General features: G+C 43.0%; 1 protein-coding gene across 1 annotated transcript; it reads right to left on the bottom strand.

Annotated features, from left to right (window-relative positions):
* Positions 1-701: 701 nt before the first annotated feature.
* On the bottom strand, positions 702-15870 carry wdr1 (WD repeat domain 1). Its single transcript, XM_061251920.1, has 15 exons — positions 15656-15870; positions 14595-14716; positions 14206-14296; positions 13514-13661; positions 11453-11633; positions 9619-9696; positions 9074-9157; positions 7807-8040; positions 6490-6577; positions 5203-5359; positions 4640-4727; positions 3558-3668; positions 2976-3149; positions 2528-2672; positions 702-1482 (listed from the first exon to the last, which is right to left on the bottom strand). Exons 1-15 carry the CDS (start codon positions 15669-15671, stop codon positions 1376-1378), a joined length of 1824 nt encoding a protein of 607 aa, XP_061107904.1. The 5' UTR covers positions 15672-15870; the 3' UTR covers positions 702-1375.
* Positions 15871-17791: the final 1921 nt, after the last annotated feature.

Here is a 17791-nt window from a genome sequence, read left to right on the forward strand (position 1 = left end):
CTCATGCAGGAATTATTCAGGAAAATATGAGAATATGAGAATACAGCAACCCGATATGGCTTGAACACGGGTTTGAATTCCTGGTTTCAAGTGCCATTCAGAAAGGACAATTTCACCTTAACTGAAAATCGGAAAAACTGAATGAATAACACAAAGAGCTGTTCCGCCATTTCAGGGAGTTACAGCTACACGCTCAGGTTTGGTGATGCAATGGCAAGAAGACCTTCCAGGATAATCATCTATATTTGTCATCTGCATAATTGTTATTTGCATAATTTATGATTTGCATAATTAATTCTTTAATGTATCAATTCAATTTATTTATATATGACCCGTAAACACTACAGTTAAACTCACGGTTTGCCCATTGCTGGCCAGAAGCAGACGGGCTCTGAGCTTGGTTCTGCTCAAGGTTTCTTCCTGTTAGTCAGGGAGTTTGCCCTTCCCTAGGCTTCTCTGAGGGGGTCTCAGGTGTGGGCTCTTTGTAGAGCTGCTTTGTGACAATCTTGCATTGTGAAAAAGCACTATACAAATAAAATAAAATTGAATAATAATCAAGAGATTTCACTGATCAGGACTTTGGGGTTTCCCATTAATAGTCGTCCTAATAGGACCATCGAAGGTTAATGCCTATTATGTTGAAGCATACAAAACAGTCTTCTGAAAAAGGCTATGGATAAGTGTGAGATCAGGACTTCAGATCAGTTGGAAATGCATAATGTTTTATTTTTTTACGAATGTGATCGTTATAATTGTTATGAATCATACTCACCATTAACAAAAAAATGTAGGCAACAAAACAGTGAGATACAAAAGACATGGTTACAGAGAAGTGAATGCGGCTTGCACACGTTATCCACCATAAACTTTAATTTTACTTTCCTCCCTCCCACACGTTACAGAAACATACCACGGTCACGCACCCAGGCAGAAAATCAAATCCCATTCCATTCAATTTTAACACACATCCCTCAATAGAAATAAAGCGAGCAGTCGGGAGCTCCTCTCCCCCCCCGTTTGAATGGCGGGGGGGGGAAAGGTGGCCGTCTCTGGAATGTCGAGCATAGAAAGTTTTCCTTTTTTGCGGGTGTTTTACATTTTTATTTCCTTTATTTATTTTAAAAAGCTCCAGAGATTATGTTAAGCGCTTCTATTTTTTTGTGTTCCTTTTCCGTGCGAACAGTTAAACAAACTAAAGCATCAGAAATACAGCATACGTCTTTAGATGTGAACCGTTTTCCGTCCCCGTCGCCATGACGGCAGAGGGACGGGGGGGGGGGGGGGGGGGCTTAGGACTAGCGACAGACACACGGATCGAGAGAGGAGTAGGCGCGTGGTCTACAGCAGTTCTAATCTGAAGAGCCGCCGGCACCGCTTAGAATTTGATAGTCCATTGCTTGACGCAGGAGTCGTGCGAGGTGGTCACCAGGGTGTTCTTGTCCAGCCAGGCCAGGCCGCTGATGTGGTGCAGCCGGTGAGCATCTGAGGGACGAGATGAAACAAACGACACATCGGTGAGCATAGGGACAGCCTACAGCAGCTTCCAAAAGGAGATGAGTTCAACAACAGTTTGGTATACGGTTTTGGACAAGATACTGCTTTGTACAAGAGTAAGCTGGTTAATGCTGATTATAATAGATTGGTATGACTCAAGTTTAATGTTCAGGAGAGTTGCAGGCCATCATTTGAGTCGGCAATTCTGGCATAAGCTCTCTCTTGGGACTGTTCTTTTCCTCTAGGGAATTATTGCATGGAGGACTGCAATGGTTAAATAAAACTTACCTATATATATATATCTATGACAAAAACTAAAATAAAAATAAGTATAAATAATAATTAGCTACAAATTATTTTTTTGATATGAACTGAAAGATAAAGCCATTGAAGCAGGTGAAACGACAGCCTACAAAAAAGACAAGAATCCCAATGTTACAGACCAGTATTGAAAATTGGTTTGTAATGTCACTGAATGAATCGCATAACTAAGAACACCAGCAGGAAGAACCTGCATGAACGGCTGTGCTTTAATAGCTCACTTAATAGTGTCGGTCTCAAATCATTAAATGTCATTCAAACAATCTAAACCCAATCTGGTGGAAGCTACTGGAAGGTCACATGTACGGAATGAACTCCGTTATGTTCTGGAGTAGAGCAGGGTACGGCCACGCTGATACTACTGCTGAAAGTCACCGCGTCTCCTTCACATTTGTTGCTGCAAGTTACTAACATGAACTGAGCCCAGGGAGCTGTTCATTTTGCCTGGGAATCCCCTGCAACAGAACTGGACACCGTGCTGCACTGACCCGCTAACCCCCCACCGGAACATCACCAGCTCAGTTTACAGTGACCCCCCGTCTCACATACCAAGGCTAGAGCGAGGCCCACAGAAAAAGGGTGGGGCTACTACGATGCCATTGAAGACTGGGCCAATAGAATGAATCACTGCTCTTGGTGTGGGAGGTTCCTGAAGCCTCTTTCTCCGGGCTAATTGGTGAATTCGAAGGTGACCGTAACGGGAGGGGCTCACCTGAGATCTTATTCCTCTTGTCCGGGTCATTAATGGTCCAGACGTAGACCAGGTGGTCCATCCCCCCGCTGGCAAAGTGCTCGTTGTCCGGGGACCACGCCAAACACATTACCTTTGCGTGGTGCGCGTAAAATTCACCCTTCACCTGCGGTGAGACAAGCAAATGGATGTACGGATGGAGGAAGGGAGAGTAAGAGAGGACAGAAAGGAACGAGCGATGGCAAGATGGAGGGAGCGATACAGCAAGAGAGAGGGAATGTGAGCGAGAGGGAGCAAGAGGAAGGGAGAAAGATCGAGCGAGGTCAAGGTAGAGCAGGGAGGAGGTGGGGAATGGAGACGGAGGGAAAGTAAGAGAGGAGACGGAGGGGGAAAGAGAGTGAGAGATGGTCACGTCTTCGCAGAAACAACGGTTAGGTTTTCAGGCAAAGGAAGATAAGACATGGCTTACGGCGTATCCCTCGGCCACGGTGAAAACAACGATGGCTTTCTTGTCGTCCGAGGCGGCCAGGAAGGCCCCGTCATGGGAGTAGACCGTGTCGGTGACGGCTCCTTCGGTCTCCAGCGTCTTCCCTTCATCCTTCAGCGTGTTTCCCTGAATGGAGTACAGATGCACTTTGCGGTCCTAAAAAAACAGGAAAAACAAGCAAATGATGTGGGGGGTTGAGTGGTGCTCTCACACGCGTGTGCAGAAACATTTACTCATTAACCTTTTTAACTATTTAACCTTTGCTGTTGCACATCCTAAAATTTCCCTTGGGAAATGAAAGTATCTATCTATCTATCTAAGTCATAAGTTCTAGAATATTCCCAACGGCTACACATTTGGAGTTTTTTTTGGGGAATTCGACTAACACCACACTAGCCTTTGCATCTGTAAATACGCACACGTTCCAATCGCACCGGTGTGACCGTACACTTCCGGGACAACTCAAGCGCAGTAACACCCGTATGCTCGAAAGGGTTAAACAATAAAAAGTTGAAGTTAGTTGGCTTAAATCCCATAACGGAGAAGTGGTAACCGGGAACGTACCGATCCTCCTACCGCCACATCCCCGTTGGCTGGGTGGACAGCCACGGCTGTTGGGTCGTAGTCCAGGTCGCCCAAGGTGAACACCCGCTTCCCATCCTTCAGCAGCACCAGCTGTCCCCACGAACACGGCCACAACACAATTCAACCACTTCATTTCAAAAGTAACAACAGGTCGATTTACTGGTACCTTTCTGCCACCTAGTGGTGAAATTAAGGGGGGGGGGGGGGGGGAGTATTGACTCAAGTTAAAGCTGGAGTAGGCAATTTTGTGATGTTTTTCGACAGCTAGCAATAAACCAACTGCTCTAGGGGAAAAAACTGACCGTCTCAGGACAGATTTTCCATCGCTCCCTGTAGCTAACATCCAATGAGGGCAGCGCGCAGCCAGGAGGCGGGCTTACGTGCCCATCAAAAGGAGGCGGGTCCTCCTTACGTGTCCCTGAGAGGCTGACTGGTCACAGCAACGTCAAACCAGAGTGGGTGACGAAGAGGAGGGGGTGAGTTTTTTGCTGCTGTATACATTCAAAATCTTTCTTCTGCACAGATTCTGCTGGCGCCTCAAGATCGCCAACCCCAGCTTTAACTCCGGCTTTTAAATGAGACAGCAATGTTTTCATTGCAGTCAGCATCTCACATAAATCTTTGTGCATAAGCAGGCTGAGAAAAGTATGGAAGTGTCGAGTTACTGAGCTTCATTATTTAGAGGCTACTTCGAGTCCCAGGTGAGGCACTGAGTTTGTAGCAAGCCCAAATTGATAGGCCGAAAGCTTTGCATATGGTCGACAGGGCTGCCCCTGACTAAGAAAACAGGAAGAGGCTGCTTGCTTTCACTTGGAAAGGACTTATACATACGGTGATTACGGCAGCCCTGATGGACAGTACATAAAAACATTTCTTACATTATCAAGTGTAAGCAGCTCTGGAGGAAAACATCGACTAAATGTACGTGTGAATGGGCAATAAAATGCTATGCAGTCAAATAAATTTAACTAAAACCAATTCAAGCAAACGTTTTTTTCCCCCCACCTGCACCTACATCAACACTTGAAAAGTAAAGGAAAGCTTAGGAAGGACAGCTTTACCTGGTTGATGCAGACGACCACCACATACCCGTCTGGTCCCACAGAAACCCACTGGGGCTGAACGTCCATCTTCACCACGTCAGAAGCACTGGAGGACACACAAGAAAATGTGCATTTTGTATTGCAACTAGACCATGGTCAATTACATAATTGTCAATGACCTTTTCTACACTGTCAAGCTTGTCTGTTGTATTGCAATCTATAAAATACTCTCAAGAAGTGCTGGTCTGCGTGGTTGGCTCAACAGCGCCAGACAAGATAAATGGAGCGCAGAAAAGTATTTGAATCCAAAACGATTACATAATTGATCCAGGTCTGCGGTCAATACCCTGAATCTGAACAAAGATGCAGATAGTGTACAGAAAAATGAAGCGAAGGGGATAAAGTACATTCAGGGGTACCACCACTTAAAAAAACTAAAACTGCCAGCTACTGCCTGTATTTTCAGCCATTTTCTTCAGTTGCTCAATGGTTCTGCCTTCTGCTTTGAATCGGGGTGCTTGTAGCCCCTCACTTTCCCAGAGTAGTTTGCCGGAATAAGTTACTGCACTGTGCGGACTCACCCGTAATCTTTTTTATCTAGCCCCGTTTGACGCACTGTGTCATCCATGCTGCAGCTGACCAGCTGCCCAGACTGGTTCACCGCCATCTTAGACACCTGGTTGCTGTGGCCCTTCCCGCAGAACCCGTCGCTCTCCCCGCTCTCGGCGTCCCAGTAACGTGGGGTCGGGGTTAAGAACGAATATTTAAGAGTGACGGAGCTGATGAATAGAAAGACGCGCACGCATGCGGGTCTACATGCCATCACACAGACGTACTAATGTACGTGCACGCAGATATGCATATGGAATACTGGTTTCAGGATTTATCTCTGTTAAAATCACTGATAATGTTACCGCGAACACCATGACACCTTCAAAATACAGAGGGCTCCAGAATTACTGGCACCACTGACTGACAATGCACAAAAAATACTTTAAAAAAACATGAAGTTCTTTTTGACAGACAGACAGACAGACAGACGTAGCATAGCGTAGGGGAGACCACTGAACGAGGTGATAGACTGGAGAGTAAATTCCCAAATGACTAGCTAGTTCTGTTAACAACATATTTGCAGGAGGTAGTGATAATCACCCAATTCCATATCATGATTGAAATAACTTGTAGGCTAGTCTCATGCATATGGGGAAAATATCAGTTTATCCATTTAGCCTATTATGTCAATAATGTATAGCAAAGTTTTCTGCGTAAGCTTGATAGAAACACACATTCCACATGTCTTGCATGGTCTTTTTCAGCTCCAATCATCTACGACCAAAACGGCTTGTGTCGTAGTCTCTGCCACGACCACAGTCTATTATTTCTGTCGAGTCCAGTGCTTGAAGTGGGCCGGTAGCGTATACTGACTGGTTGATATGCTCTGACATTCTGTCATTTAGAATTCTGCACATCAACTTGATGTGATTAACAGTTAAATAGTATATTTCACAGGTCGTTTAACAAGACCAACAACTTTCTTGACCCAATAGTAGCCTATATTTCTGTACATATATCAGACGTGCACAAAGATTTTTCCAACCTGTCTTTTCAACGATGGCTTGGCTCAAAAATGGGCTTCAGAATGGACTAGTAGGGTATGCCATACTGGGGACTTCTAGTTTTTTCTGATTTGTGGTAAAGTGATTACAGTACGTTTTTGTACTTTTGAAAGATTTTAAGCATATAATCAACTATACCGAGATAGTGAATAGTGTAAATAAAAATTAATCATTCATTCCCCTACCATACAGACACTGACAGGAGATGACACAAACATACGCGGGTTCAAGCGCAGTTTGGGGAAAGGATATAGATGTGACCGTCATGGCTGCCGGTGTAGATGTAGGATCTTCCCTCTGATGTGTGCACAGTCAGACATTGAATTGACTTACTGTGTCCCTAGAGAAGTAATATAAAAAAAAAACCACAAGGGTGAATATAGAATCCGGCGATTAAGAATACAATTAAGGGTATACATTTACAGAAGTGTTAAATTACTGAAGCATTTCATTTGGGTGGGAGGATCCGAGCATCACGGCAAATATAAAAGCATTCAGAATCATTTCAGAATTGCGATACTTTCAGATTGGAAATAAGTCGGTGTTTGTGCGGTTACAAAGAACTATTTATGAAAAAACTGCCTTTGTTTTTTTTTGCTTTAGTGGTCATTGACACAAATACACTAAAAAAGAACAGCAATAATACAAAAACAAAAAATAGCTTTAGTCGTTCACTCTGCTGTTTAAGACAAGTGTGTGTGCTTGCATATACATTACATTTACATTAATGGCATTTGGCAGGCGGTCTTATCCAGAGCAGTTGATCAGACTAAGCAGGGGACAATCCTCCCCTGGAGGGCCTTGCTCAAGGGCCCAATGGCTGTGCGGATCTTATTGCGGGACTGTGTGTCTCCGGTCACATACCTTAACCACTACGCTACAGGCCGCCCTTGTACGTGTGTGTGCGTGTGTGTAGTATTAAAGGGTTCAGAGTAGGGGCGTTAGTCTTAAACTTTTTATTCAAAAGTTTATACAGAAAAGTATGTTCAGTATGTTCCCTTCCCTAATTCCCCAATTAATCAGTCTTACTGGCGATTCCTCCATGCAATTCATAAGCCGCCTTATTCTGTGGGAAAACTTTCCCTTAAATCAATATTTTGTTTTTTAATGCGAACAGCAACAATTTTTCAAAGTTTTTCAGAGAAGAGTATTAGCTTATTAGCTAGTATCCCTGTTACACAACCCTACCCGGCTATCGGTTTGTCATGTGTTATTTCATCTGTCATCATTTAAATATTTTCACATTATAATCCATGGTTCAGCGTAGGGGTGGGAGCAAATCAGAAAGTGATAATTTAGAGAAAATGGTGTGGTCCCTCCCATAGTTCAGAGCCAAATTTCTTCTATATGACACACACGATATAGGCTCATGGGGCTGAAAACAGTACATTCACAACAGCCACACTGAAGCACCTAGGCTATAGAACCACAAACCTTCCAGCTCCCAGTCAAGCACCAAGGCTATAGAACCACAAACCTTCCAGGACCCAGTCAAGCACCTAGTCTATCAGCTACCCAATCACTCCACCGGGGGAGGAGAAGTGATGGTGCCAGGAGGTTTTGGGTCACCTTGAGAATCCGTAGGGGCCGGTCGGGGTTGTTCTTGTCCAGGTAGTTGATGTAGCCGGAGAGGGAGACGCTGAGCAGGTGCTCATTCTGCCACAGGCAGCCCAGCTGCTGGTCGTTCACCTCACTGCCCATGTTGAAGGTGGTGACCGCCGTGTTGCTAGCCACGTCCCACAGCTTCACGGTCTTGTCCCCCGAGGCTGAGATCAACTGGGTGCTGTCGGGGCTCCAGCTAACCTGTAGGGAAGGATTAGAGGGTGTTCAGCAGTCTGGTAATTATCTCTACCATCATCATCATCACGGTTACAATCTCGATCACAACCATCATCGTTACCATCACCATCACCACTTATCAGCTTTACAAACATCATCATCATCATCATAACCATTACCATTTCTACCACCACCAGCACCCTCACTATTATCATCATCACCACCATTAGCAATACCACCAACATCATCATCTTTCATTTCCACTAGTGTTCACCATTCTCCGGAAAAGGCCATGGCATTCCCTTGACAGTGTGCTCTTGTGATGACTTGCCCCATCAGTGGGTCAGTTGTCACATTAGATTTTTCAAGAAATAACAACACAACCAAGTCATTGTGAATGTTGTTTGTTCCGTTTAAAATTCTAAACCGAATAGAACTTCATCAAAGGACCAGTGGGGCCGGATCTAGGAGGTGCGCCATTGATGGTACGGAACTCAGCTAAAAGCCTGTCTTGTGTAGTCCAAGGATTTGTCTGCTGCTCTAAACTATATGTATAGATAATAATAATCCATTATACAATATCATTGTTACTATTACTGTACAAAAAGATAGTTGCTCATTAAATAATGTGACAAGGAGCTAGTCCTAGGTATCAATTTATAGTGGAACAACTTATTCCAAACTGATGTGTGCCAATTAGGGCTATTCTTACCTAAAAAAAGTTTTAGAATATGAAGGACCCTTTTGTATTATTATTTTTTTTTTTACTTTTAAAGGCTTTTAAAACTATCCTCACCTCATATTAGTGTGATTTTGACCACATTTACTGTAAACAGGAAGTTGAACCCAGAACTCAAAGCCACACAAAATGGCCATGCAACATTTGAGGTAGTGCCCCTTGTTTTAGAAGTATGATAACTTACTCATGTGACTCATAACTTACCCCTCTCTCCCCTAAGCAGTATTCTCTCTCATAACGCCACCACTCTACTTTATTTTCACAGAGCTCCAACCTGGTGAACTTTCACTTTGTTGCAGGGTTGCACTGGACACTTACCGCATAGATGCCTCCTTTGTGGGCCTGATCACCGCCCAGAGAAGCAATCATCGTCTCCGAGTCCTTTCCGTCAAAGATTGCGATCTGATTTAAATGAAAAACGGAAGAGACTGTGTAAACATGGGTATACGTGAGGCCGCTAAGGACCCGGGCTAAACATTTTCCACAGAAGCTTCCTGTGGGAGAAATTATCCCACTGAAAAAAAAAAGGATTCTAAACAAAAGTTCTCCTGCCTGCATTCCAAAACTTGCTGCACTAGAAAGCCATTTCTAGTGCAGCCGTATTAGTCCATTACTTTCTATCATACACATATTAATGCTTTATACAATGCAAACATTTTCCATTTGTGAGCAATGTTTAATGTTCATGGATGATTGTTATCAGAACATCTCTGTCCATCATGACACCCGTTTACACTGTCCGATAGAGACTGCAAAACCAGGCTGCTTTAAGTATAGGTACGGCCTTCGGTCAGTGTAATCGTCCGTTTCAGAGATCCTGGTTTCGCTTAAATCGGGAGGTAGAGCAGAAAGGGGGTACTTACCTTACCATCGGAGCCAGCTGCAGCATAGCGACTTCCGTCCGGAGAGAAGCGGACGCAGTTCACAAATCCCTTGTTCTCCTGGGAATTTTGCACAGGGAAAATATGGATAAGGACAATTGATTCATTAGAACATTCCTTGCTGCATCACATGAATTGCTCAGAGGGCGCGTCCAACCACTTTCCCTCTTACTAGGGCAAGGCAAGTCCAAATCCCATCTAAAAGGGGTGTGGGTGCAGTTGTTTTTTTTTTTAAACTCAGCCCTAAAAACCATGCGGCACGTTCAATCGGAAAACGTGCTACGGTTTCTGCGTTGAACGATACGTTTCCTCTCAATGGTGTGCAACAAGCTTTGAGTTATGTTGCCTCCCATTTGGTGGGTGTATCTCAGTGATGAAGTAGACCTATGCTTTAAAGCCTAGAGAACGACTTCTCAGACGCCATAGGAGTACAATGTCGGTGAGTCCGCCCACGGTTTGCAACAGGTTCAATGTGCCGCTGTTTCCGTTGAACATAAACATTTTGCTACGTTTTGTCGGGCCTGAACGTGGCCCTGATTCTACTTAACAAGGTCTTCATTGACAATCATATGATAGGATTAGTTCATTACTTCAGGTGTTGCAGTATTAGGGTAGGGTAGGGTAGGGATCCACTACCATTACAAAATGAACGACAATATCAACATCATCATTACCTTCATCCCTTAATGAGAGGTCAGAATTCAATGGTAATGAATGGAAAGAGTTTATTGCTACCATAAATCTCCACGTGTTGACTGTGTCCTTTAATATCCCAGAGAGTCTGCCAAACAATTTACAACCTGTTAAACGAACCCTTTGGCAGGTGCTAATGGGTCAGGAACTCCGTCCGTAATTAAGTTTTTTTTTTATTTACCTGCCAGAGCTCATCTGCAGTGACAGTTACAGTTACATCTGACCTACTTCCTCTGGTTTATCTGGTACAATTTACAAGAGCCGCTTTGCATTCACATAGAGTTCAGGGACAGAACATGAAGAATTTGTTCCATCCATGCAAAGGTAAAGATACTGATGGAAATCACAATATTAGAAGGAGGGAAGGTAAATAATATTTCGCAAGTGCAGGGAGCAGGAAGTAGACCCAATGTTTACCGAGATATGGCTCATCACTACGTTACCATTTTGACACTGGTGTTACTTCCCTCTAAAACAGCGTTCATATCATTTGAGCAGCGTACAGCATGCTGTAAAAGAAAATGCCAACGGTCGTGGAATGAAATTGAGGAGCAGCAGTGTTAGGCAAGCTGTGCTCCTGATAGAACATGTTCAGACAAGTCACACTCATTCCAGGAGTTCTTCAGAGAGAAAGAGAGAGGGGGGGGATAGAGCTAGTCCACTGCTGATTATAGAAGCGGTTTGAAATCCAGGCTCTTGAGCCACATTCCACAGTCATTTGTCTGAAGGATTGGTAAACACCCAATTCAAAGTGAATGATTGCACACACACAAAAAAAGAAAAAAAATGTTCAGCAAGAGAAGTGAATGCAAAGTGGTTTTAACATTAACATTAAACTTTAACATTAATCCTTGAAGCCGGTTAAAAAGCGTTCTGGCCAAAAATGTTGTGGCAGTGGTCAAGGCAAATCCAAGCCCATTCACCTCAAAGCACTTTGAACAGCGCTTTTAAGTGCTGTTGGTTAGCACTGTTCTCTCCAGCAAACAGCCATCAATGTGTGCAAAAGCTCTTATGCATGTACGGTATCGGTATCAATAATCTGCATTAAATCAGGAAAATGAATATCCCAAATAAACGGTTTCCAGAAACTGAAGAAAAGGTCAATGACAGGGCAGGGCAGTACCTTCGTCTGCAGCTTCCATCTGAAGGGCGGCCCTTCGAAGAACGCGGCGGTGCCGTCGTCGCTGCCACTGGCCAGTCGGTATGGACGGGTCTGCTTAATGTCCACGCTGTTCACACGCTTTGTATGTCCGGAGATCTCTCCCACAGAGGAACCAGAGTCCCACAGAAACACTGCCGTGAACCTGCCAGGACGAAACATCAGATTACATCACTCATTTAACGGGCTCAGAGACGCACCCTGAAGAGCACCTGGTTCGGTTAGCCATTTTAAGTATGAACTACTATTTTTTAGCCAGAAAAATAAAAAAGATGAGAGAAGTTTCAATCGACTATTTCTCTCATCTTTTTCTGGCTCTTTTATCTACTCCTAGCTCCATCCTTTGGGAGAGGGTCTCAGATTTTGTCCAAAGTTTATCTATATAATATTTGGGTCCCTAAGGCCTGTATATTTTACATCAATTCCAATGTTTTTTATTCTTTTGGCCCTCGATATTCATTTTTACTCAAAAATTCCTGTTTAGGAATTAATACCTTGAAAAGTATTATTCCCAGCCTCACCAAACTTGGTATGACGGAGGACAAACATGTTCTCAGGCAAAGCTATACTGAGGCAAACAAAAAGAATCCTGAAATGGTTTTCTGCCATAGGTCAAATATCTCTCAAATATGTGTCTATATGGACAGGGGTGTATACTGGCGTACAGGTAGTCAGACAATTAAAGCAGAATAATTGCTTGGAGTTCTGCGCCCCTGATCTAAACAGTTTTTTTGCATTCTTATGGCTAATGCTATATTTGATTTGGCTCCACAGAAAGAGACAAATAGAATGGAATGAAAAACTATGCCAGCTTTATGTCATAAAAAAAAAAACAAAAAAAAAAACACTGTGTTAAAAGGACGTTTTTGAATGCAGAAAATCCAGGATGTCCTGTCACAGCTCAGTATATAATGACGGGTAATGTTTACAGTGGAGGTTTAATGATCTGAGGCCTTGCACGGACTCTTAAATTAGACTTAACCACAGCCCGGATCGGAGTGCATCTGTAAGGAAGGGCGCTTTGGAGATGCATCTCCTTTTGGAGATGTGCCTCACTTCTCCTAGTGTGTCGGTACTAGGCCTGCCCGTTAACTTCAAAGGGTCCTTCACCTGTCTTTTTTGTTATGCTGCCAGTGCCAACATCTGCCCCCCATTAAATAAATTAAGGGTTGATACTGAGAAAACCAAACAAAATATGAGAAACGCATCTCGCAGGGAACTGAGAAGATGTGGACTGAGGAGTTACGGGACCCGATACCACTGTACATCAGTTAGTGTAACAGAAACACGTCTTGCCAGCTTTCAAACCAGTTATGGCTAGTCTTCACAGGGTCTCAGTTTAGCCTAGGCCAGTGGTTCCCAATACTCCCTCCTCCCCGATCCAGGTATTTGATGCATTCCACCTGAATCATCAAGCAGATGCTCTTATCTTGAGCAACCTGCTGGATTATCATTTTCTAACAATTCATATGCAGATAAAGCATGTCACTCAATGGCACACCACAATATTGGCAGAGCATCAACTGGGAATTAAACTTCTGCTTTACACCGATCTGCATTATTCCTAACCATTCCACCACACTGCACCCACAGGAAAGGAGTGATCTACAGACATGAAGCTGCAACTGCTGCTGGACACTACTGGATTTTAATTATTCGCAACACAACCACCTGGGTTCCTCTCTGCCATTTTGGCCAAATGACATCACATCTTCGAAACGTAATTGAAAAGGGGCAGATAAGATGATGGTCAGAGCCAGAATCGGACGGAGAGGCATTTGAAGGATATTGCAAAGGCCAGAATGGAATGAAGAATGTGCCTTAAGGTAGAGGACACCTCTTTCTGAACATATGGAAGATGCAGGAAACATTCCAGGAAAGATTTAACAAGATACCTTTCACACCTCTTTTGCTGTTAAAACCGTGTCTGTTGCAATTGGGAAACGCCTTCACCCACGGAATATGTTAATATGCAATATATGCCATATAACCAAGAGTGACACAGACTCCTGACTGAGAACTCACTTTCCTCGCCCCTGACCAACAACAGCAATCCGCTTGTTGTCCTCTGTCCAGGCGATGTCCTTGATTGGCCCTGAAAGGGGCTGGTACTCATACTTCAGCAGGTGCTCCTTCTGGGTCGTGTCCCAGATCCGGATCTTACCCGACATATCTGAGCACAGGACAGTAAAGTGCACCCTTTAAGGCAATATGATCAAAGCATGGAACTGTTCTATCAACAAAAGAAAAATGTACATACATGTAATTTCATTTAATTGTCATACTTTGAACCAAAGCTAGCAATTTCACACTGATACCACCATTTTATATTTACTGGCTTACATCCCTCAATCTGTACAGTGTATTTACAGGTATGTCAGAATTTTAAAACGGATTAAAAAGATATATATGGATGAGCATAGAATAGAATGAGACAACAACACTAGCAAAAAATAAAAAATAATAATGTATGAGAACAGCCTGCAGGCTTTAAGGTCATGATATTCGCATTTACATTGCAGTCCATTTTCTGTATAGCTAAGTACATTTTTTGGAAGCTGGATCATTACTTGAGCAATTAAAAATTGTACCTTGACCTGGGCTACCATACCAGCATATCATATAGGAATCATACCAGACTGGCTATATGTCAGTTCCTTACCTCAAAGCCAGCCACTCAAAATAAATGTTTGGGACACAAAGGCTGCTGTTCGTACCTCCTGAAGCGATGTAATAGCCGCTGGGCGCATACTTGGCAACATTGACTGGATGAGCGTGCTGGGTGTAAACATCTGCAATTGCCGGGTTCTGCCAAAAACAGAATTTAGTGTCAGACTCCATCTCTAGAATTTGAGCTCACTGCTGAAGTATGAATTTGCATTAACGATTGGTAACCAAGATAAATATTTGAAATTCGTGGATAAAAGTTCCAGCTCCTTTCTATTCGTCGGAAAGCGCACTGTTGGTAGTCAAAAGCATCCATTTGTCGTAGTGATTATATGCATCCAATACTTACATACTGTAGCCTATCTATATGAGCACAATCTGATGGATAAATAAGCGCATGTTCAAATAAATGAAACACTACAAAACATGTCAAACTTACATTGATGTCCCTGATGATAACGCACTTTCCGTTGGTGTACAGAAAGTTGTTGCCTTTGGGATCACCTCCAATGACTTTTGCAACGCCTCTCTCCATCTGAGGGAGACTGGCAAACACTCGTTCTACGCACGCACGGCGAGAAAATCAGAGAAACGAAAAAACAGCATTCAAACTACAATTTTAAGACTTGACGTCAAGTTGGGCAGCCATCATCATACATTCACGATAGCGTATGAAATTGAACAAGCATATTTACAATATAAATATTACTGGATGGCTTAAGTGTGGTAAGAAGGTTACATTAGCCATCTAGCCTGGAACGTTTTTGCATTGGACAATTGCAAAGAAGTCAGCAATAAATAGCAATATCTCAATAGCTCATTAGCAAAGTAGCTTTTGGTAGCGTGTTAATCGAGCTGCTATGCAATTTGGGAAACTTTCACAGTAAATATTATTTAGAGAGCCAACAATGCCCTCAGACAGACTGATCTCAGTCATAGCCGGACAGGAAAGCACTCAGCTAATTCAAGAAGTAGACTCCCAAGATCCATCTTAATGTCGACCACTGCTGTTAAACCTTCTAGAGTTAGCTAAACAGGCCTCCACGTCCTGTTGGATCTGTCATGTCATAACAATGCGCTCCATATTTCCGCATTGTACAAATGGCGATACAAGGTTTGCCTAGTTAGCCAGGCTAGCTACTTTAATACATTGGAACCCGGGTTCCTTCAGAAAGGAGAATAATACACGAAGATGTTTCAAGATCTTTGCCGACAGTGCAAAACAAAAAGCCAGCAAATACAATGAAAATAATGCAGATGCAAGCAGTCACCAAGCCTTGGGCAAAAACAAGGCGCAATGGGCGAGGTTGCTCATAGCGTAGGCAATTCAGACGACAGCTCTCTAGCTAACGTTTTTTTTTTTTTTTGATTTTTTGAACACTGACTCTACGCTAGCCAAGAAGCTAGTTAATTGGTCTCCAGAGAAATACATTCCGGAACTAGCATGCAAACTGAACAAATAAAATAACAGCATATCTTGTTGACTCTGCAACGACTTACTTAATTCGTGGTCCATTTTTGTTTGTATGGTGTCAATCTCTCCGAATGAATGGAAAACCAAGCCTCTCGTATCCTTCCGTCCCTGCCACCGGCTGGTCTAGACTCGCCTAATCGCACAACACGGAAGCCAACGCCGCACAAGGTTTGCTTGGCTTTGCCCATATATAGTAAAGTCGACTCAGATACGAGCAGCTGTCCCCAACCTGCGCTCACTAGCCTACCGAGGAAATGACGTTTGCTGGATAGCCTAGATTTAGGGAAGCCCCACTTGGGAACAGTTAGTGCATAATATGCCTATATAGCAATACTTTTGCGGATCTACGTGGAATCCAATGTATGTATGTATATGTAGTGTATATATAAAACATTTTTTATTTTTTTACATTGTATTTTTTGCCCACCATCGCTGCAAGTTCTATCTATTGGTCGCTCACAATACAATAATCTTTGAAATCACTACCTTGAAAATACTGAGATGACGTCAGTGTTCATGACGTTACCTGTAGCATCAGACCCTAACATTGCCCTATTGATAATGGACCGCTGCATTAATCCTTTAAGGCAGGCGTTCTCAAACAGGGGGCGCATACTGTGTATGCGGTTTTCGTTCCAATCACAATTGCAATCCCAGAATTTGAAGAAACTGTTAATTTTTCATAACGTTTCTTGTTTTGAGGATTATTTGCCCTCTTAAACCATATAATGTCAGAAATAACTATGCATCCCATGAAGAATGAAAGCTCCATATGCACATTGTGCTATAGTACAAATGGTTACATAGAGAGGTAAAGAAACAAAGGGTTACATAACCCATGAATGAAGAGTAACATGCCATCATATGGGTCAAGCCTCTCAGAGGTTGAGCTCTTAGGAGACAGAAATAATAACTTAAGGCTATCCACTTTGCCCCCTTGTGGTTGAGTTGTCGGCATCTCAAATTATTGTTGCATTATTATTAATATATCATACAAAAGACTGTGAAGTAATAAAACAGCAAAATGAGCTCTCCACTCACGAGAACAGCAGTTTAGATGCTTATCAGCCCCGTATTTGCAATGCAGTAACTGCAATAACTCCAGTTTACCCCATTCCACACTCACGGTTTACAACCCTCACGTCGCCACAGACTCAGAAGAACAAAAATATACAATTCAGAAGTTCCATTAGTAAACACATTGTTTGTTTTTTTCTTAGCTCACTTTTATTCCATATCCAGATGACATATTTCTATCGGTTTGGTACAAACATAAGTTTGTTTTGCAAATTATTTTATAGCGACATATTTATGAAATGGTGGCACGGATGGTGCAGTGGGTAGCACTGTCAGCAAGGAACATGCCTCTCTGCGCATGTTCTCCCCATGTTCGCGTGGGTTTTCTCCGGGTACTCCGGTTTCCTCCCACAGTCCAAAGACATGCAGGTTAGGCTGATTGGAGAGTCTAAATTGCCCATAGGTATGAGTGTGTGAGTGAATGGTGTGTGTGCCCTGCGATGGACTGGCGACCTGTCCAGGGTGTATTCCTGCCTTTCGCCCAATGTATGCTGAGATGGGCTCCAGCCCCCCTGCGACCCTGTTCAGGATAAGCGGGTTCAGATAATGGATGGATGGATATTTATGAAACCAAATATCTAATGTTGAAGTTTATTTCGTAATCAGCCATTTTTGAGAAAACTATATTTTTGCTGGGACTACATCTAAGTGAATGTCATCTTGAACAGCTTCTTATTGATGCGTAAATGCATTTTTTGGGTCATCATTGGGTCAGTACTGAACTAATGTAAAAAAAATGGTAAGTGTCATGGTACGGGGTTTCCTACCCTTTCCAAGATGGTATAATATGTAATATTCATGACAGACAGGTTAGGAATATCACTGTTTTCGCATAGCAGAATGAATATACAGACGTGTGTAATTACAGGATTTGGACTTGCTATAGATAGACCTGTAACTGCTAACGGGGATACTGGTAACCTAATTTTGAAATAAAGTTCCATTGTAAATGTAATGTAGTTTGGTTAGAAGGCATTAGTGTGAGTAATCATTTTTGGAGAGTTTTTGGGAACTTTGGGCATGCTTTATAATATAACATATTCTCATATATTGTCATGGTGCAGTACTGGTTTGGACCACTGGAG

Source organism: Conger conger, chromosome 8 (genome assembly GCF_963514075.1).
Source record: "Conger conger chromosome 8, fConCon1.1, whole genome shotgun sequence".
NCBI lineage: Eukaryota > Metazoa > Chordata > Actinopteri > Anguilliformes > Congridae > Conger > Conger conger.

Bases quoted from the DNA above. Each gene is read 5' to 3' on its own strand.
- wdr1 (XM_061251920.1), bottom strand. The intron at 3,150-3,557 runs GTACGTTCCCGG...CTGTTTTTTTAG, and splicing joins ATGTGGCGGTAGGAGGATCG to GACCGCAAAGTGCATCTGTA. The intron at 1,483-2,527 runs GTGAGCCCCTCC...CTCGTCCCTCAG, and splicing joins CAAGAGGAATAAGATCTCAG to ATGCTCACCGGCTGCACCAC.